At 42.2% G+C, this 21,595-nt stretch overlaps 1 protein-coding gene and 2 pseudogenes across 1 annotated transcript; all 3 read left to right on the top strand.

The window, feature by feature from the left end:
• The first annotated feature begins 2,959 nt into the window (after window positions 1-2,959).
• Window positions 2,960-3,859, top strand: LOC100623052 (annotated as a pseudogene).
• A 1,976-nt stretch (window positions 3,860-5,835) lies between these two features.
• On the top strand, window positions 5,836-12,027 carry LOC110258601 (olfactory receptor 5AN1-like). The gene is made up of 2 exons (XM_021081893.1): window positions 5,836-5,880; window positions 11,080-12,027. The coding sequence occupies exons 1-2, from the start codon at window positions 5,836-5,838 to the stop codon at window positions 12,025-12,027; spliced, it is 993 nt and encodes a 330-aa protein (XP_020937552.1).
• Window positions 12,028-14,004: 1,977 nt separating this feature from the next.
• Window positions 14,005-20,193, top strand: LOC100515876 (annotated as a pseudogene).
• The last annotated feature ends 1,402 nt before the right edge of the window (window positions 20,194-21,595 follow it).

The raw sequence follows: 21,595 nt of genomic DNA on the forward strand, positions 1-21,595 counted from the left end.
TGGTTCTGCAGTGTCTTGGGGATGTAATCTTGACCTCTGCAGCCTTCTGTTTTCCACCTGTAAAATGGGGGTAAATCATCATTTAGAATCGAAGGACATGTCTGTATAGCTTAATGTATGGTAAAAGCAACTGAATGTTAAGATTAAGAATTTACTGAATTTCAGGAGAATAAACCAAATCATGCTTATTTACACTGTTCATCTTTATTCACCCAAGGACACTTATAATTCAATATGTTTAGTTGCAGATCTGTTTTTATGTACTAATCATTCATCTGATTTCCATTTAAACATACAGCTTTGATTCATAATTTCTGTACAGCTAAGCCAGCAGGTTGCTGATAAAGATATGAACAAATATGTAGAATTTCATTGACCTCTTAAGAAATTATCTTTGGAGAACGTGGGTGTCTGGAGACTCTAGGTGGGTCACAGATATCAGAGAAGCCCCTTCTGAGCCCAGGTAGTGTTGGTCTAACCGTCCCTTTAAATCTTCTTTTGCTAATATTGTTTATTTTCATCCAGCAACATTCCTGGCTTTCTTGAGCTGATTTTGTGCCCTGCATGACCTCACAAGTGACCATGTCCTTAGTAGGTCCGATTTGGAAAAGGTTTTGCTAAGGTCTTTCGGTCATTGAGTCCCTGAAACACCACCCCCATGTGGTAGTAAATCTTTGTTTTTTAGGACTGCAGTTGTGGCATATGGAACATCCTGGTCTAGGGCATTGGAGCTGCAGATGTCAGCCTACACCACAGCAATGGCATGTCTGTGACATACACTGCAGCTCTTGGCAACACAGGATCCTTAACCACTGAGAAGGGCCAAGGATTGAACCCACATCCTCATGGATACCCACATCCTCATGGGTGTGTTATCACTGAGTCTCAGCAGGAACTCCGAGGTGGTAAATCCTATTAGCCCTATTGATAAATGAGGCAACGAAGGCACAGAAATGTGAATAACTTGCTAAGGGTCACAGAGCCAGGAGGTAGAAGTCAGGAAGCTTAATGCCTCCAGCTGTGTTCTCTTTCTCAGGATTATTTAGTCTGTTTAGGGTATTTGTGATTCCATGACAATATTTGGATTCTTTAATCTGACAGGTTTTGAGTGGAGTCTTTAAGACTGTCTATATTAAAAAATCATATCATCTGCAAGCAGGAGAAATTTCAATTCTGATGCCATCTATCCCTTCCTTCCTTCCTTCCTTCCTTCCTTCCTTCCTTCCTTCCTTGCTGGATTGGCCTGGCTTGGACTTCTAGTACAATGTTGTGTAGGAATGTGTACAGTGGTCACCCTTGTCTTATTCTGTCTTAGGAGAAAAGCTTTCAATCATTTACCACTGAGTGTGGTGTTAGATGCAGGCATGTTCTCACGGCCTTTACTATGTTGAGGTAAATTCCTCCTACCTCACTTGTTGAGAGTTTTGATCATGATTGCAAGTTGAATTTGTCCAAAGCTTTTAGTGCATTTATTGAGAGGATTTTATGATTTTTTATATTTCATTCTGTTGATGAAATGTGTCACATTTATTGCTTTGTGTATGTTGACCCATTCTTGCATCCCAAGAACGAACCCTACCTGGTCATGGTATGATCCTTTGTATGTGCTGCTGAATTTTGTTTGCTAGTATTTCGTTGAGACTTTAAAAATCTAGTAACCAAGGATAATGACCCGTAGTTTTCTTCCCTGGTAGTGTCCTTATCTTGCTTTGCCGTCAAAGTAATATTGGCTTTGTAAAATGCCTTTGGAAAGGTTCCTTTCTCTTCAGTTTTTTGGAAGAGTTTGAAAAGGATTGGCATTAATTCTTCCTTAAATGTTGGGTGCAATTTACGATGAAGCCTTCTTGTCCAGGGCTTTTCTTTGTGGGGAGGTTTCTGATTACTGATTCAGTCTCCTTGCTAGTTATTGTTCTGTTCAGACTTGTGTTCTGTTTTTTTTCTGATTCAGTTTTCCTAGGTTGTATGTGTCTAGAAATGTATCTGCTTCTTCTGTGCTGTCGAATTAAGAATTGGTGCTTGTTGCCATATGATTAGTGAGCGGACGTCAGGAGACTTAAAATCTAAACCCTTAACCTTGAAACGCACAGTTTTGATGCCTGCTTTAAAAATCAAAAAGTTCGCCATTTCAGGTAAAAAGGTGAGGCCTGTAGGAGTCATACTGGCTTCCCTTGGGATATTGTAGAAGTCTTCCCTAAGAAGACTTTTTTTCATAACTTATTGGGGCGACAGACTGTGTCCCTCCCAAATATTATCAGGATTCTAAATCTAGTTGTAATTTCCTAGGCCACGGAGCTGTTTGATTGAATACATTTCGGAATCTTGGGATAGTAAAACAGAGTAATTTTCTTATGAACAAGAAGAGAAATAAGACTATATCTAATGGTCATTTGGGAGAGAAGAGCCTTTCAAAATTATTGTGAAATGATGCTACTTATGGAGTACTTTTTATAATGCAGCAGTTATCCCCTGAATTATCAGAGGTCATTAAAAAATCTCTTAATTATTTAATTTTATCATATCTATGAGGTATAATGTTGTGCCAATTTCTGCTGTACAGCACAGTGACTCTGTCATATGTATATATACACTCTTTTTTGAAACCTATAATTTTAATCAGTGATATAGTCTTTTATATAATAATCACAGAATCATATTGCTTTCTTCAAACTTTTCAGTCAAACTTTAAAATCTCTTTATAAATGATCATGAGACGTCATGAAATAACGGAGAAACCCGAAGCACTGAGAAGGTTCTTGCTGACAACAGATAAAAACCTGAGGTCTTGACCTGAAGACGTGAAGCATTTCTTCTTTTCCAGTTCTCCATGGAGGAAATGTATGGTAGTATTAGCTTTGTAAAGTTACCCTTCACCTGAGTCAGCAGTGCATTCTGTTGTCTCTTTTCTGACTTCAGGAGTACAAAGCAATGACCAGGGAGAAAATACTATGAATATCACTGATTTTTCCTCTTGGGATTCTCAGATTTTCCCACATCAGACCACCCTCTTTGTGGTGTTTCTGGTGATATATATTTTGACTCTGACTTGGAATCTGTGTCTCATTATCCTGATAAGGCTGGATTCCCACCTCCACACACCCATGTACTTCTTCCTCAGTAATCTGTCCTTTATAGACATCTGCTATGTGAGCTCTACAGCCCCCAAGATGCTCTACGACTTCTTCCAGGCAAAGCCAACTATCACCGTTGTGGGTTGTGCCATTCAATACCTTGTGTTTTCAACCATGGGACTGAGTGAGTCTTGTCTCATGACAGTCATGGCTTATGACCGCTATGCTGCCATTTGTAACCCACTCCTCTATTCATCCATCATGTCACCCTCTCTCTGTGGTCGGATGGTGCTGGGGTCCTATATGGCTGGACTCTCTGCTTCTCTGTCCCAAGTGTGTGCCATGCTTCAGCTCCACTTCTGTGGGCCTAATGTCATCCACCACTTCTTCTGTGACATGCCTCAGCTATTGGTTCTTTCCTGCTCTGACACGTTCTTCTTACAACTCTTGACTATTATATTAACTGTGATCTTTGGGATAATAAATGCCCTGGTTATCATGATGTCCTATGTCTACATTGTCATCTCCATCATGAAGATCACTTCCGCAAAAGGCCGGTCCAAGGCTTTCAACACCTGTGCTTCTCACTTGACAGCAGTTACCCTCTTCTACACCTCAAGTATCTTTGTCTATTTAAGTTCCAGCTCTGGTCGTTCCTCCAGCTTTGACAGATTTGCTGCAGTCTTCTACACTGTGGTGATTCCCATGTTGAACCTTTGATATACAGTCTGAGGAACAAAGACATCAAAGATGCCTTGAAGAGACTGAAAAAGAGGAAAGAGTGTTGCTGAGGTAACAGATTGTGAGGTCCGACAGGTTTGTCCTGTTAGAATCACTTTACCATGCAATGATATTCATATGAGTGGAGAATATCAAAATTGACACTGCCTTGGAGAAAAAGGTTGATTTTGACACAGATAATATACCAAAATGGACCCACAGCGGAATCACAGTGCACAATCAAAACATCTTTCAGTCCTTGAGGCCCATTATTTTCATTCTATTTGTGGTGTGGCTTCAACATTTACTCATCTGTCAGCAAGTATTCATGAGTCATTACGATTTAGAACTTTGTTGCTTCTTTTTTACCTCCAAGATGACGTCTGTTCAATCTTAGATATGACCTTAAAGAGAGCCACGTGACAGAAGTCCCAGGATTGTAGAAGACTTTTCTCCCAAATACTGTGATGCAGCATAACCTAGACATGACTGTGACCAATGTTCATTCTGTGTTTCTGACCAGAATGAGAATGAACCCAGAGAGGGAGTATACCATTGGACAGAAACAAAGTGTTCAATTGGCCTGATCGTGCCTCCGGTGGAGGTTCCTCTGAGATAGCCTACATTTGTGTTAAGGGCTCTTTCAGTGGTTATTGTCTGCTAAGTCTCTGGTCACCTCCGAATCTCCCCCAGCTGCAGTCTGAGGAAGGAGGAGGAGGTGATCTGAATCATGACGAGGAATGGAATGATATATGCAGTCCCTTCAGGGGTATTTACTTATGAGTTCGCCGGTGTAATTTTTTGCCTCTAGTGTCCAGTGGGGATTTCTGTTGGAGATGGTATCCAAATACCCATGTCACAGTCCCTGGTAATCTCTCATATTGTGGGATTCAAGCCTCGCTCCCATTAAATTTGGAATATTTACCGCTGGGGAACATGCCCAACAGGAGCATCCTACCAAATGGCTTTGGCCCCTTCAAACGTTAACATTTATCATGTGATGAGATTTGCGTGAGAATTCATGGCCACATGGAGTTATTTCCTTATAGTCCATGTTGCAGAGAAAGAGCTAAGATGGAAAACTAATGCACTTTCCTTCCTAGAGAATGTGGCCAACGTTTTAATGTCCTAGAAATTTACGGTGGTATGGGCGTTATATAATGGCTGGAGTAGAATGGTTAGAGATATTGGAATGCTGATGCTTTCCAGGTAACCTGAAGGGGTAGGAGAGGAAACAGACTGTGGGCTCAGCAGTGTTGTCAAGGCTCGCCAATTTTTGTCTTCAGAAAGAGGATGTAAATTTGTGGTCCTTGCTGTTTGGTTAAAAAACAGAGTAAGGTGTGTTCCTGACTGCTGAGTTTCCAGATTTCCCAACTTTGACCCACTGATTCAAGCATATTATTAGCTTACATATTACCCTTTGAGAGCCAGTGGATTCTTAGAGTTGTTTGGGGGTCTCAGTTTCAAGGTCACATGAATCATTCTGTTGAGCAACTGTAACTGGAGAGACATTTGAAGCCTTTTTCAAATTCTCCATGAGTTTGCACGGGGACACAGTTGAGAGAGGAGGAATTGTTGAACACCTGGGAGCGTGTGTGAGGGGTTAGTACCTGCCAAAGAAATAGTGCAATGTGAATGAAAGTCGTGTGCCCACCTCACCCCCACCCAGGTATAGGTACATCTTCTTAGCATTGCTCTTTAACAGTGTGTGAGAACGTGTGTGTGTGTGTGTGTGTGTAAGAAGCTCTTTGCAGGAAGCGGCCCTCAGCAGGAAGCCCCTTTGTTTCATCCTTGTAGCAGAGATGTATTATAAGTAACCTTAAAGCAGGCCCCTTCCCGTTCTACTCATCTCAGGCCCAAGCACACCTTTCACATCTTTGATCAAGCAATACCTTGCCTAGCCTGTAGTTTCTTTCCATAGATCAAAGAGGTAGAACTGAAGAAGAAGAACTTAGAAGATGATCAGATCCCTTCCTTAGCTTCCACACTGCAGCAATCTCACGAATCAGCTGTGCGAACGAGATCACATCTAAGGAAAGATCACAAGATGTTGACAAGCCTGAAGGTCAGGAGATGCATGCAGTGGGAGATGGTGAGGAGTCTGGTCTCTGGAGTTCCCTTGTGGTGCAGCAGGTTAAGGATCCAGTGTTGTCACTGAAGTGGCTTGGGTCGCCGCAGTGGTGAGGGTTCAATCCATGGCCAGGGAACGTCCACGTGCCACATGTGTGGCCCTCCCCTGAACCAAAGGATCTGATTCCGTATCTGAAGGATTAACTGAGATTACTTCCCTTTTTCCCTTTAAAACCTTTCATGGCCAAGCAGAGTCTACAGAGCTGGGTTTTGGACACACCCAAATCACCATCTCCCTAAGATGGCTGGCATTCTGATTAAAAGCAGCTACCCTTGGAGTTCCCATCTTGGCTCAGCGGTGAATGAATTTGACTAGGAACCATGAGGTTGAGGGTTCAATCCCTGGCCTTGCTCAGTGGGTTAAGGGTCTGGCGTTGCCACGGCTCGGATCTGGCGTTGCTGGGGCTGTGGCGTAGGCTGGCAACTACAGCTCCTATTAGACCCCTAGCCTGGGAACCTCCACATGCAATGGAACACTACTCAGCTGTAAAAAGACCAAAATAGTGCCACTTGCAGCACCATGGATGGAACGAGAGACTCTCATCCTAAGTGAAGCAAGTCAGAAAGAGCAAGACAAATACCATATGATATCGCTTATATGTGGGTTCTCATATACAACACAATGAATCTTTCCACAGAAAAGAAACTCATGGGCTTGGAGAACAGACTTGTGGATGCCAAGGGGGAAGGGAAGGGAGTGGGATGGACTGGGAGCTTGGGGTTCATAGATGCAAACACCTCCATTTGGGGAGGATAAGTAATATGATCCTGCGGTATAGCATAGGAAACAATATTAGTCACCTGTGATGGAACATGATGGAAGAAAATGTGAGAAAAAGACAAAGAATATATATATATATATATATATATATATATATTATATATGAGCATGTGTGAGATTGGTTCAACTTGCTGTACAGTAGGAACTTGAACGGAACAGTGTAAACCAAGTATAATGGGAAAAAAACAAAAAGTCAATAAAACATTAAAAAAAGGAGATATGTGTATGGATATATCTAAAATGAAGGTGCTTTGTAAGCAGGGTGTGTCCACATATCTGATTTAGTATATTCACACTACCACCAGCTAGCTGTTTCACCTTGGGCAAGTCTCTTAACTCCACTGGCTTCAGGTCTCCACCTGGAAATTCAAAGTATTGGCCCAAGTCATCACTATGTCCCTTCCAGCTCAAATGACTCTCAGGGTGTTAAAGGAAAAGCTCTAATTATCAGATCTTGATAGGACCACAGGGGAAGTGGGGAACTGAATCAGGAGGGACATGGCAAAGTGGGACATGAAATTAGAAGGGACAAAATCTCCATGACAACCCTGACTCCAGAGAGCAAGTACCTGGAGAGCGTTCTTGCCCAACTGTTTTTTTCCGTTCACTCTGCCCTTGATGACACATAGAAGAGGCTCTCATGTGGGCACCTCTCTGGCTGAGTGGACAGCCAAGTCCATGGTCCAAAGTCTCCATACTGAAGTGCAGCATGCCCACCTGGAAAATCTGTTTGCAAAAGACATCCACAATTTTACTCTTTGTCAAGAACTCTGCCTTCCTGGGCCCTGAGTCAAGGTGAGAGGGCAAGATTCATAGAGATAGTGGATTCTGTGCTATCTCTAGAGCCATGTGAGTCTTCCAGCTGCACGTTAAAGGAGCCAGGTTTGTCGTCCTCAGTCTCTTTCTCCTTCTTCCACTATCCCTTCTCCCTTATGTCCACACCCTCCACTTCGGGCTCTTCCTGGAGTTTTCTGTCTCCCACTTTCTTGGAAAATATGAATCTGTGACCTGAAATGTCAGGTGTCACTCTGGAGTGAGGGACACCAGTTGACTTCTGGTTCTGCCATGTCTTGGGGATGTAATCTTGACCTTGGCAGCCTTCTGTTTTCCACCTGTGAATTGGGGGTAAGTCATCATTTAGAATCAAAGGACATGTCTGTATGGCTTAATGTATGGTAAAAGCTAACTGAATGTTAAGATTAAGAATGTACTGAATTTCAGGAGAATAAACCAAATCATGCTTATTTACACTGTTCATCTTTATTCAACCCAAGGACACTTAGAATTCAATATGTTTAGTTGCAGATCTGTTTTTATGTACTAATCATTCATCTGATTTCCATTTAAACATACAGCTTTGATTCATAATTTCTGTACAGCTAAGACACACAGGTTGCTGATAAAGATATGAGCAAATATGTAGAATTTCATTGACCTCTTAAAGAAATTATCTTTGGAGAACGTGGGTGTCTGGAGACTCTACCGTGGGTAACACAGATATCAGAGAAGCCCCATTCTGAGCCCAGGTAGTGTTGGTCTAACCGTCCTTTAAATCTTCTTTACCTAATATTGTTTATTTTCATCCAGCAACATTCCTGGCTTTCTTGAGCTGATTTTGTGCCCTGCATGACCTCACAAGTGACCATGTCCTTAGTAGGTCCGATTTGGAAAATTTTTTGCTAATGTCTTTTGGTCATTGAGTCCCTGAAACACCACCCCTAATGTGGTAGTAAATCTTTGATTTTTTAGGACTGCAGTTGTGGCATATGGAACATCCTGGTCTAGGGCATTGGAGCTGCAGCTGTCAGCCTACACCACAACAATGGCATGTCTGTGACATACACTGCAGCTCTTGGCAACACAGGATCCTTAACCACTGAGAAGGGCCAAGGATCGAACCCACATCCTCATGGATACCCACATCCTCATGGGTTTGTTACCAGCGAGTCTCAACAGGAACTCCGAGGTGGTAAATCTTATTAGCCCTATTGATAAATGAGGCAACGAAGGCATAGAAATGTGAATAACTTGCTAAGGGTCACAGAGCCAGGAGGTAGAAGTCAGGAAGCTTAATGCCTCCAGCTGTGTTCTCTTTCTCAGGATTATTTAGTCTGTTTAGGGTATTTGTGATTCCATGACAATATTTGGATTGTTTAATCTGACAGGTTTTGAGTGGAGTCTTTTAGACTGTCTATATTAAAAAATCATATCATCTGCAAGCAGGAGAAATTTCAATTCTGATGCCATCTATCCCTTCCTTCCTTCCTTCCTTCCTTCCTTCCTTCCTTCCTTCCTCCTCCTTCCTCCCTCCCTCCCTCCCTCCCTCCCTCCCTTCCTCCTTCTTTCCTTCCTTCCTTCCTTCTTTCCTTCCTTCCTTCCTTCCTTCCTTCCTTCCTTCCTTCCTTCCTTCCTTCCTTCCTTCCTTCTTGCCGGATTGGCCTGGTTTGCACTTCTAGTACAATGTTGTGTAGGAATGTGCACAGTGGTCACCCTTGTCTTATTTCTGGTCTTCGGAGAAAAGCTTTCAATCATTTACCACTGAGTGTGATGTTAGATGCAGGCATGTTCTCACGGCCTTTACTATGTTGAGGTAAATTCCTCCTACCTCACTTGTTGAGAGTTTTGATCATGATTGCAAGTTGAATTTGTCCAAAGCTTTTAGTGCATTTATTGAGAGGATTTTATGATTTTCTATATTTCATTCTGTTGATGTAATGTGTCACATTTATTGCTTTGCGTATGTTGACCCATTCTTGCATCCCAAGAACGAACCCTATCTGGTCATGGTATGATCCTTTGTATGTGCTGCTGAATTTTGGTTGCTAGTATTTCATTGAGACTTTAAACTTCTCTAGTAACCCAGGATAACGACCCATAGTTTTCTTCCCTGGTAGTGTCCTTATCTTGCTTTGCCATCAAAGTAATATTGGCTTTGTAAAATGCCTTTGGAAAGGTTCCTTTCTCTTCAGTTTTTTTGGAAGAGTTTGAAAAGGATTGGCATTAATTCTTCCTTAAATGTTGGGTGCAATTTACGATGAAGCCTTCTTGTCCAGGGCTTTTCTTTGTGGGAGGTTTCTGATTACTGATTCAGTCTCCTTGCTAGTTATTGTTCTGTTCAGACTTTCTGTTCTGTGTTTTTTTTTTTTTTTCTGATTCAGTTTTCCTAGGTTGTATGTGTCTAGAAATGTATCTGCTTCTTCTGTGCTGTCCAATGTGGTGGAAAACCTTGGGCACTGAGGGGCCACTCTGGTGGAGCCCTGAAGCAGCAGAGGGGAGGGGCAGTGAGGTCAGAGTGTAGCTGCTCCTCTATTCTTTTCATGTGGTCCTTCGTGGACTCTGTGGCCCAGGGGGGATGCTCTACCTTCATCCTTTGTTTTAGAATTTTAACATTCGTATCTTGCCTATGATAGTTACTAGTTTTTTTTTTTAATTTTCTGGTGAGTTGGACTTATGTCAGGAGAAATCTATGTTGCTGTATTGATTATGACACTCTGAACTAAAAACCTAAGTGCTTAACCCTTAACAAGAGTTTGATGCTGCTTCCTAAAATGAAAATTCTGCAATTAGGACAAAAGTTGGGGCCAGTAGTGAGTCATACTGGCTTCCCTTTGGGATATTTTGTATGAAGTCTTCCCTAAGAAGATGTTCTTCATAACTTATTGGGGCAGACAGACTGTGTCCCTCCAAAATATTATCAGGATTCTAAATCATGGTGTAAATTCCTAGGCCACGTAGGTGCTGTTTGATTGAATATATTTTCAAAACTCTTGGTAAGTTATAATGAACAGTGCAATTTTTCTTATGAGTAAAAGAAGAGAATATAAGACTATATCTAGATGGTCATTTGGGAGGGAAGAGCTCTTTCAAATTATTGTGAAATGATGCTATTTATGCAGTACTTTTATAATGCAGCAGTTATCCCCTGAATTATCAGAGGTCATTAAAAACCTCTTAATTATTTAATATTATCATATATTTGAGGTATAATGTGCCAATTTCTGCTGTACAGCACAGTGACTCTGTCATATGTATGTATGTATATATATATATACACACTCTTTTTTGAAACCTATAATTTTAATCAATGATATAGTCTTTTATATAATAATCACAGAATTCATATTGCTTTCTTAAAACTTTTCAGTCAAACTTTAAAATCTCTTTATAAATGATCATGAGACCTCATGAAATAACGGAGAACCCGAAGCACTGAGAAGGTTCTTGATGACAATTCAAGATAAAAACCTGAAGTCTTGACCTGAAGACCGTGAAGCATTTTCTTCTTTTCCAGTTCTCCATGGAGGGAATGCATGTATTAGCTTTGTAAAGTTACCCTTTCACCTGAGTCAGCAGTGCATTCTCTTTCTTTTCTGACTTCAGGAGTACAAAGCCAATGGGGGAGACAATACTACAACTATCATCCATTTTGTCCTCTTGGGATTCTCAGATTTTCCCCACATCAGACCAGCCCTCTTTGTGGTGTTTCTGGTGATATATATTTTGACTCTGACGTGGAATCTGTGTCTCATTGTCTTGATAAGGCTGGATTCCCACCTCCACACACCCATGTACTTCTTCCTCAGTAATCTGTCCTTTATAGACATCTGCTATGTGAGCTCTACAGCCCCCAAGATGCTCTACGACTTCTTCCAGGCAAAGCCAACTATCACCGTTGTGGGTTGTGCCATTCAATACTTTGTGTGTTCAACCATGGGACTGAGCGAGTGTTGTCTCATGACAGTCATGGCTTATGACCGCTATGCTGCCATTTGTAACCCACTCCTCTACTCATCCATCATGTCACCCTCTCTCTGTGGTCGGATGGTGCTGGGGTCCTATATGGCTGGACTCTCTGCTACTCTGTCCCAAGTGTGTGCCGTGCTTCAGCTCCACTTCTGTGGGCCTAATGTCATCCACCACTTCTTCTGTGACATGCCCTTGATGTTAGGTCTTTCCTGCTCTGACACGTTCTTTGTTCAAGTCTTGACTGCTATATTTACAGTCTTCTTTGGGATAATAAATGCCCTGGTTATCATGATGTCCTATGTCTACATTGTCATCTCCGTCATGAAGATCACTTCCGCAAAAGGCAGGTCCAAGGCTTTCAACACCTGTGCTTCTCACTTGACAGCAGTTACCCTCTTCTACACCTCAGGTATCTTTGTCTATTTAAGTTCTAGCTCTGGTGGGTCCTCTGGCCTTGACAGATTTGCCGCAGTGTTCTACACGGTGGTGATTCCCATGCTGAACCCTTTGATATACAGTCTGAGGAACAAAGACATCAAAGATGCCTTGAAGAGACTGAAAAAGAGGAAAGAGTGTTGCTGAGGTAACAGATTGTGAGGTCCGACAGGTTTGTCCTGTTAGAATCACTTTACCACGCAATGATATTCACATGAGTGGAGAATATCAAAATTCACACTGCCTTGGAGAAAAAGGTTGATTTTGACACAGATAATATACCAAAATGGACCCACAGCGGAATCACAGTGCACAATCAAAACATCTTTCAGTCCTTGAGGCCCATTATTTTCATTCTATTTGTGGTGTGGCTTCAACATTTACTCATCTGTCAGCAAGTATTCATGAGTCATTACGATTTAGAACTTTGTTGCTTCTTTTTTACCCCCAAGATGACGTCTGTTCAATCTTAGATATGACCTTAAAGAGAGCCACGTGACAGAAGTCCCAGGATTGTAGAAGACTTTTCTCCAAATACTGTGATGCAGCATAACCTAGACATGACTGTGACCAATGTTCATTCTATGTTTCTGACCAGAATGAGAATGAACCCAGAGAGGGAGTATACCATTGGACAGAAACAAAGTGTTCAATTGGCCTGATCGTGCCTCCGGTGGAGGTTCCTCTGAGCTAGCCTACATTTGTGTTAAGGGCTCTTTCAGTGGTTATTGTCTGCTAAGTCTCTGGTCACCTCCGAATCTCCACCAGCTGCAGTCTGAGGAAGGAGGAGGAGGTGATCTGAATCATGACGAGGAATGGAATGATATATGCAGTCCCTTCAGGGGTATTTACTTATGAGTTCGCCGGTGGTAATTTTTTGCCTCTAGTGTCCAGTGGGGATTTCTGTTGGAGATGGTATCCAAATACCCATGTCACAGTCCCTGGTAATCTCTCATATTGTGGGATTCAAGCCTCGCTCCCATTAAATTTGGAATATTTACCGCTGGGGAACATACCCAACAGGAGCATCCTACCAAATGGCTTTGGCCCCTTCAAACATTAACATTTTTCATGTGATGAGATTTGCGTGAGAATTTATGGCCACATGGAGTTATTTCCTTATAGTGCATGTTGCAGAGAAAGAGCTAAGATGGAAAACTAATGCACTTTCCTTCCTAGAGAATGTGGCCAACGTTTTATGTCCTAGAAATTTATGGTGGTATGGGCGTTATATAATGGCTGGAGTAGAATGGTTAGAGATATTGGAATGCTGATACTTTCCAGGTAACCTGAAGGGGTAGGAGAGGAAACAGACTGTGGGCTCAGCAGTGTTGTCAAGGCTCGCCAATTTTTGTCTTCAGAAAGAGGATGTAAATTTGTGGTCCTTGCTGTTTGGTTAAAAAACAGAGTAAGGTGTGTTCCTGACTGCTGAGTTTCCAGATTTCCCAACTTTGACCCACTGATTCAAGCATATTATTAGCTTACATATTACCCTTTGAGAGCCAGTGGATTCTTAGAGTTGTTTGGGGGTCTCAGTTTCAAGGTCACATGAATCATTCTGTTGAGCAACTGTAACTGGAGAGACATTTGAAGCCTTTTTCAAATTCTCCATGAGTTTGCACGGGGACACAGTTGAGAGAGGAGGAATTGTTGAACACCTGGGAGCGTGTGTGAGGGGTTAGTACCTGCCAAAGAAATAGTGCAATGTGAATGAAAGTCGTGTGCCCACCTCACCCCCACCCAGGTATAGGTACATCTTCTTAAGCATTGCTCTTTAACAGTGTGTGAGAACGTGTGTGTGTGTGTGTGTGTGTAAGAAGCTCTTTGCAGGAAGCGGCCCTCAGCAGGAAGCCCCTTTGTTTCATCCTTGTAGCAGAGATGTATTATAAGTAACCTTAAAGCAGGCCCCTTCCCGTTCTACTCATCTCAGGCCCAAGCACACCTTTCACATCTTTTGATCAAGCAATACCTTGCCTAGCCTGTAGTTTCTTTCCATAGATCAAAGAGGTAGAACTGAAGAAGAAGAACTTAGAAGATGATCAGATCCCTTCCTTAGCTTCCACACTGCAGCAATCTCACGAATCAGCTGTGCGAACGAGATCACATCTAAGGAAAGATCACAAGATGTTGACAAGCCTGAAGGTCAGGAGATGCATGCAGTGGGAGATGGTGAGGAGTCTGGTCTCTGGAGTTCCCTTGTGGTGCAGCAGGTTAAGGATCCAGTGTTGTCACTGAAGTGGCTTGGGTCGCCGCAGTGGTGAGGGTTCAATCCATGGCCAGGGAACGTCCACGTGCCACATGTGTGGCCCTCCCCTGAACCAAAGGATCTGATTCCGTATCTGAAGGATTAACTGAGATTACTTCCCTTTTTCCCTTTAAAACCTTTCATGGCCAAGCAGAGTCTACAGAGCTGGGTTTTGGACACACCCAAATCACCATCTCCCTAAGATGGCTGGCATTCTGATTAAAAGCAGCTACCCTTGGAGTTCCCATCTTGGCTCAGCGGTGAATGAATTTGACTAGGAACCATGAGGTTGAGGGTTCAATCCCTGGCCTTGCTCAGTGGGTTAAGGGGCTGGCGTTGCCACGGCTCGGATCTGGCGTTGCTGGGGCTGTGGCGTAGGCTGGCAACTACAGCTCCTATTAGACCCCTAGCCTGGGAACCTCCACATGCAATGGAACACTACTCAGCTGTAAAAAGACCAAAATAGTGCCACTTGCAGCACCATGGATGGAACGAGAGACTCTCATCCTAAGTGAAGCAAGTCAGAAAGAGCAAGACAAATACCATATGATATCGCTTATATGTGGGTTCTCATATACAACACAAATGAATCTTTCCACAGAAAAGAAACTCATGGGCTTGGAGAACAGACTTGTGGATGCCAAGGGGGAAGGGAAGGGAGTGGGATGGACTGGGAGCTTGGGGTTCATAGATGCAAACACCTCCATTTGGGGAGGATAAGTAATATGATCCTGCGGTATAGCATAGGAAACAATATTAGTCACCTGTGATGGAACATGATGGAAGAAAATGTGAGAAAAAAACAAAGAATATATATATATATATATATATATATATATATATATGAGCATGTGTGAGATTGGTTCAACTTGCTGTACAGTAGGAACTTGACGGAACAGTGTAAACCAAGTATAATGGGAAAAAAACAAAAGTCAATAAAACATTAAAAAAAGGAGATATGTGTATGGATATATCTAAAATGAAGGTGCTTTGTAAGCAGGGTGTGTCCACATATCTGATTTAGTATATTCACACTACCACCAGCTAGCTGTTTCACCTTGGGCAAGTCTCTTAACTCCACTGGCTTCAGGTCTCCACCTGGAAATTCAAAGTATTGGCCCAAGTCATCACTATGTCCCTTCCAGCTCAAATGACTCTCAGGGTGTTAAAGGAAAAGCTCTAATTATCAGATCTTGATAGGACCACAGGGGAAGTGGGGAACTGAATCAGGAGGGACATGGCAAAGTGGGACATGAAATTAGAAGGGACAAAATCTCCATGACAACCCTGACTCCAGAGAGCAAGTACCTGGAGAGCGTTCTTGCCCAACTGTTTTTTTCCGTTCACTCTGCCCTTGATGACACATAGAAGAGGCTCTCATGTGGGCACCTCTCTGGCTGAGTGGACAGCCAAGTCCATGGTCCAAAGTCTCCATACTGAAGTGCAGCATGCCCACCTGGAAAATCTGTTTGCAAAAGACATCCACAATTTTACTCTTTGTCAAGAACTCTGCCTTCCTGGGCCCTGAGTCAAGGTGAGAGGGCAAGATTCATAGAGATAGTGGATTCTGTGCTATCTCTAGAGCCATGTGAGTCTTCCAGCTGCACGTTAAAGGAGCCAGGTTTGTCGTCCTCAGTCTCTTTCTCCTTCTTCCACTATCCCTTCTCCCTTATGTCCACACCCTCCACTTCGGGCTCTTCCTGGAGTTTTCTGTCTCCCACTTTCTTGGAAAATATGAATCTGTGACCTGAAATGTCAGGTGTCACTCTGGAGTGAGGGACACCAGTTGACTTCTGGTTCTGCCATGTCTTGGGGATGTAATCTTGACCTTGGCAGCCTTCTGTTTTCCACCTGTGAATTGGGGGTAAGTCATCATTTAGAATCAAAGGACATGTCTGTATGGCTTAATGTATGGTAAAAGCTAACTGAATGTTAAGATTAAGAATGTACTGAATTTCAGGAGAATAAACCAAATCATGCTTATTTACACTGTTCATCTTTATTCAACCCAAGGACACTTAGAATTCAATATGTTTAGTTGCAGATCTGTTTTTATGTACTAATCATTCATCTGATTTCCATTTAAACATACAGCTTTGATTCATAATTTCTGTACAGCTAAGACACACAGGTTGCTGATAAAGATATGAGCAAATATGTAGAATTTCATTGACCTCTTAAAGAAATTATCTTTGGAGAACGTGGGTGTCTGGAGACTCTACCGTGGGTAACACAGATATCAGAGAAGCCCCATTCTGAGCCCAGGTAGTGTTGGTCTAACCGTCCCTTTAAATCTTCTTTTACCTAATATTGTTTATTTTCATCCAGCAACATTCCTGGCTTTCTTGAGCTGATTTTGTGCCCTGCATGACCTCACAAGTGACCATGTCCTTAGTAGGTCCGATTTGGAAAATTTTTTGCTAATGTCTTTTGGTCATTGAGTCCCTGAAACACCACCCCCTAATGTGGTAGTAAATCTTTGATTTTTTAGGACTGCAGTTGTGGCATATGGAACATCCTGGTCTAGGGCATTGGAGCTGCAGCTGTCAGCCTACAGCACAGCAATGGCATGTCTGTGACATACACTGCAGCTCTTGGCAACACAGGATCCTTAACCACTGAGAAGGGCCAAGGATCGAACCCACATCCTCATGGATACCCACATCCTCATGGGTTTGTTACCAGCGAGTCTCAACAGGAACTCCGAGGTGGTAAATCTTATTAGCCCTATTGATAAATGAGGCAACGAAGGCATAGAAATGTGAATAACTTGCTAAGGGTCACAGAGCCAGGAGGTAGAAGTCAGGAAGCTTAATGCCTCCAGCTGTGTTCTCTTTCTCAGGATTATTTAGTCTGTTTAGGGTATTTGTGATTCCATGACAATATTTGGATTGTTTAATCTGACAGGTTTTGAGTGGAGTCTTTTAGACTGTCTATATTAAAAAATCATATCATCTGCAAGCAGGAGAAATTTCAATTCTGATGCCATCTATCCTTCCTTCCTTCCTTCCTTCCTTCCTTCCTTCCTTCCTTCCTTCCTTCCTTCCTCCCTCCCTCCCTCCCTCCCTCCCTCCCTTCCTCCCTTCTTTCCTTCCTTCCTTCCTTCTTTCCTTCCTTCCTTCCTTCCTTCCTTCCTTCCTTCCTTCCTTCCTTCCTTCCTTCTTGCCGGATTGGCCTGGTTTGCACTTCTAGTACAATGTTGTGTAGGAATGTGCACAGTGGTCACCCTTGTCTTATTTCTGGTCTTCGGAGAAAAGCTTTCAATCATTTACCACTGAGTGTGATGTTAGATGCAGGCATGTTCTCACGGCCTTTACTATGTTGAGGTAAATTCCTCCTACCTCACTTGTTGAGAGTTTTGATCATGATTGCAAGTTGAATTTGTCCAAAGCTTTTAGTGCATTTATTGAGAGGATTTTATGATTTTCTATATTTCATTCTGTTGATGTAATGTGTCACATTTATTGCTTTGCGTATGTTGACCCATTCTTGCATCCCAAGAACGAACCCTATCTGGTCATGGTATGATCCTTTGTATGTGCTGCTGAATTTTGGTTGCTAGTATTTCATTGAGACTTTAAACTTCTCTAGTAACCCAGGATAACGACCCATAGTTTTCTTCCCTGGTAGTGTCCTTATCTTGCTTTGCCATCAAAGTAATATTGGCTTTGTAAAATGCCTTTGGAAAGGTTCCTTTCTCTTCAGTTTTTTTGGAAGAGTTTGAAAAGGATTGGCATTAATTCTTCCTTAAATGTTGGGTGCAATTTACGATGAAGCCTTCTTGTCCAGGGCTTTTCTTTGTGGGGAGGTTTCTGATTACTGATTCAGTCTCCTTGCTAGTTATTGTTCTGTTCAGACTTTCTGTTCTGTGTTTTTTTTTTTTTTTCTGATTCAGTTTCCTAGGTTGTATGTGTCTAGAAATGTATCTGCTTCTTCTGTGCTGTCCAATGTGGTGGAAAACCTTGGGCACTGAGGGGCCACTCTGGTGGAGCCCTGAAGCAGCAGAGGGGAGGGGCAGTGAGGTCAGAGTGTAGCTGCTCCTCTATTCTTTTCATGTGGTCCTTCGTGGACTCTGTGGCCCAGGGGGGATGCTCTACCTTCATCCTTTGTTTTAGAATTTTAACATTCGTATCTTGCCTATGAATAGTTACTAGTTTTTTTTTTTAATTTTCTGGTGAGTTGGACTTATGTCAGGAGAAATCTATGTTGCTGTATTGATTATGACACTCTGAACTAAAAACCTAAGTGCTTAACCCTTAACAAGAGTTTGATGCTGCTTCCTAAAATGAAAAATTCTGCAATTAGGACAAAAGTTGGGGCCAGTAGTGAGTCATACTGGCTTCCCTTTGGGATATTTTGTATGAAGTCTTCCCTAAGAAGATGTTCTTCATAACTTATTGGGGCAGACAGACTGTGTCCCTCCAAAATATTATCAGGATTCTAAATCATGGTGTAAATTCCTAGGCCACGTAGGTGCTGTTTGATTGAATATATTTTCAAAACTCTTGGTAAGTTATAATGAACAGTGCAATTTTTCTTATGAGTAAAAGAAGAGAATATAAGACTATATCTAGATGGTCATTTGGGAGGGAAGAGCTCTTTCAAAATTATTGTGAAATGATGCTATTTATGCAGTACTTTTATAATGCAGCAGTTATCCCCTGAATTATCAGAGGTCATTAAAAACCTCTTAATTATTTAATATTATCATATATTTGAGGTATAATGTGCCAATTTCTGCTGTACAGCACAGTGACTCTGTCATATGTATGTATGTATATATATATATACACACTCTTTTTTGAAACCTATAATTTTAATCAATGATATAGTCTTTTATATAATAATCACAGAATTCATATTGCTTTCTTAAAACTTTTCAGTCAAACTTTAAAATCTCTTTATAAATGATCATGAGACCTCATGAAATAACGGAGAACCCGAAGCACTGAGAAGGTTCTTGATGACAATTCAAGATAAAAACCTGAAGTCTTGACCTGAAGACCGTGAAGCATTTTCTTCTTTTCCAGTTCTCCATGGAGGGAATGCATGTATTAGCTTTGTAAAGTTACCCTTTCACCTGAGTCAGCAGTGCATTCTCTTTCTTTTCTGACTTCAGGAGTACAAAGCCAATGGGGGAGACAATACTACAACTATCATCCATTTTGTCCTCTTGGGATTCTCAGATTTTCCCCACATCAGACCAGCCCTCTTTGTGGTGTTTCTGGTGATATATATTTTGACTCTGACGTGGAATCTGTGTCTCATTGTCTTGATAAGGCTGGATTCCCACCTCCACACACCCATGTACTTCTTCCTCAGTAATCTGTCCTTTATAGACATCTGCTATGTGAGCTCTACAGCCCCCAAGATGCTCTACGACTTCTTCCAGGCAAAGCCAACTATCACCGTTGTGGGTTGTGCCATTCAATACTTTGTGTGTTCAACCATGGGACTGAGCGAGTGTTGTCTCATGACAGTCATGGCTTATGACCGCTATGCTGCCATTTGTAACCCACTCCTCTACTCATCCATCATGTCACCCTCTCTCTGTGGTCGGATGGTGCTGGGGTCCTATATGGCTGGACTCTCTGCTACTCTGTCCCAAGTGTGTGCCGTGCTTCAGCTCCACTTCTGTGGGCCCTAATGTCATCCACCACTTCTTCTGTGACATGCCCTTGATGTTAGGTCTTTCCTGCTCTGACACGTTCTTTGTTCAAGTCTTGACTGCTATATTTACAGTCTTCTTTGGGATAATAAATGCCCTGGTTATCATGATGTCCTATGTCTACATTGTCATCTCCGTCATGAAGATCACTTCCGCAAAAGGCAGGTCCAAGGCTTTCAACACCTGTGCTTCTCACTTGACAGCAGTTACCCTCTTCTACACCTCAGGTATCTTTGTCTATTTAAGTTCTAGCTCTGGTGGGTCCTCTGGCCTTGACAGATTTGCCGCAGTGTTCTACACGGTGGTGATTCCCATGCTGAACCCTTTGATATACAGTCTGAGGAACAAAGACATCAAAGATGCCTTGAAGAGACTGAAAAAGAGGAAAGAGTGTTGCTGAGGTAACAGATTGTGAGGTCCGACAGGTTTGTCCTGTTAGAATCACTTTACCACGCAATGATATTCACATGAGTGGAGAATATCAAAATTCACACTGCCTTGGAGAAAAAGGTTGATTTTGACACAGATAATATACCAAAATGGACCCACAGCGGAATCACAGTGCACAATCAAAACATCTTTCAGTCCTTGAGGCCCATTATTTTCATTCTATTTGTGGTGTGGCTTCAACATTTACTCATCTGTCAGCAAGTATTCATGAGTCATTAACGATTTAGAACTTTGTTGCTTCTTTTTTACCCCCAAGATGACGTCTGTTCAATCTTAGATATGACCTTAAAGAGAGCCACGTGACAGAAGTCCCAGGATTGTAGAAGACTTTTTCTCCCAAATACTGTGATGCAGCATAACCTAGACATGACTGTGACCAATGTTCATTCTATGTTTCTGACCAGAATGAGAATGAACCCAGAGAGGGAGTATACCATTGGACAGAAACAAAGTGTTCAATTGGCCTGATCGTGCCTCCGGTGGAGGTTCCTCTGAGCTAGCCTACATTTGTGTTAAGGGCTCTTTCAGTGGTTATTGTCTGCTAAGTCTCTGGTCACCTCCGAATCTCCACCAGCTGCAGTCTGAGGAAGGAGGAGGAGGTGATCTGAATCATGACGAGGAATGGAATGATATATGCAGTCCCTTCAGGGGTATTTACTTATGAGTTCGCCGGTGTAATTTTTTGCCTCTAGTGTCCAGTGGGGATTTCTGTTGGAGATGGTATCCAAATACCCATGTCACAGTCCCTGGTAATCTCTCATATTGTGGGATTCAAGCCTCGCTCCCATTAAATTTGGAATATTTACCGCTGGGGAACATACCCAACAGGAGCATCCTACCAAATGGCTTTGGCCCCTTCAAACATTAACATTTTTCATGTGATGAGATTTGCGTGAGAATTTATGGCCACATGGAGTTATTTCCTTATAGTGCATGTTGCAGAGAAAGAGCTAAGATGGAAAACTAATGCACTTTCCTTCCTAGAGAATGTGGCCAACGTTTTATGTCCTAGAAATTTATGGTGGTATGGGCGTTATATAATGGCTGGAGTAGAATGGTTAGAGATATTGGAATGCTGATACTTTCCAGGTAACCTGAAGGGGTAGGAGAGGAAACAGACTGTGGGCTCAGCAGTGTTGTCAAGGCTCGCCAATTTTTGTCTTCAGAAAGAGGATGTAAATTTGTGGTCCTTGCTGTTTGGTTAAAAAAACAGAGTAAGGTGTGTTCCTGACTGCTGAGTTTCCAGATTTCCCAAACTTTGACCCACTGATTCAAGCATATTATTAGCTTACATATTACCCTTTGAGAGCCAGTGGATTCTTAGAGTTGTTTGGGGGTCTCAGTTTCAAGGT

Source organism: Sus scrofa, unplaced genomic scaffold (assembly GCF_000003025.6).
Source record: "Sus scrofa isolate TJ Tabasco breed Duroc unplaced genomic scaffold, Sscrofa11.1 Contig2501, whole genome shotgun sequence".
NCBI lineage: Eukaryota > Metazoa > Chordata > Mammalia > Artiodactyla > Suidae > Sus > Sus scrofa.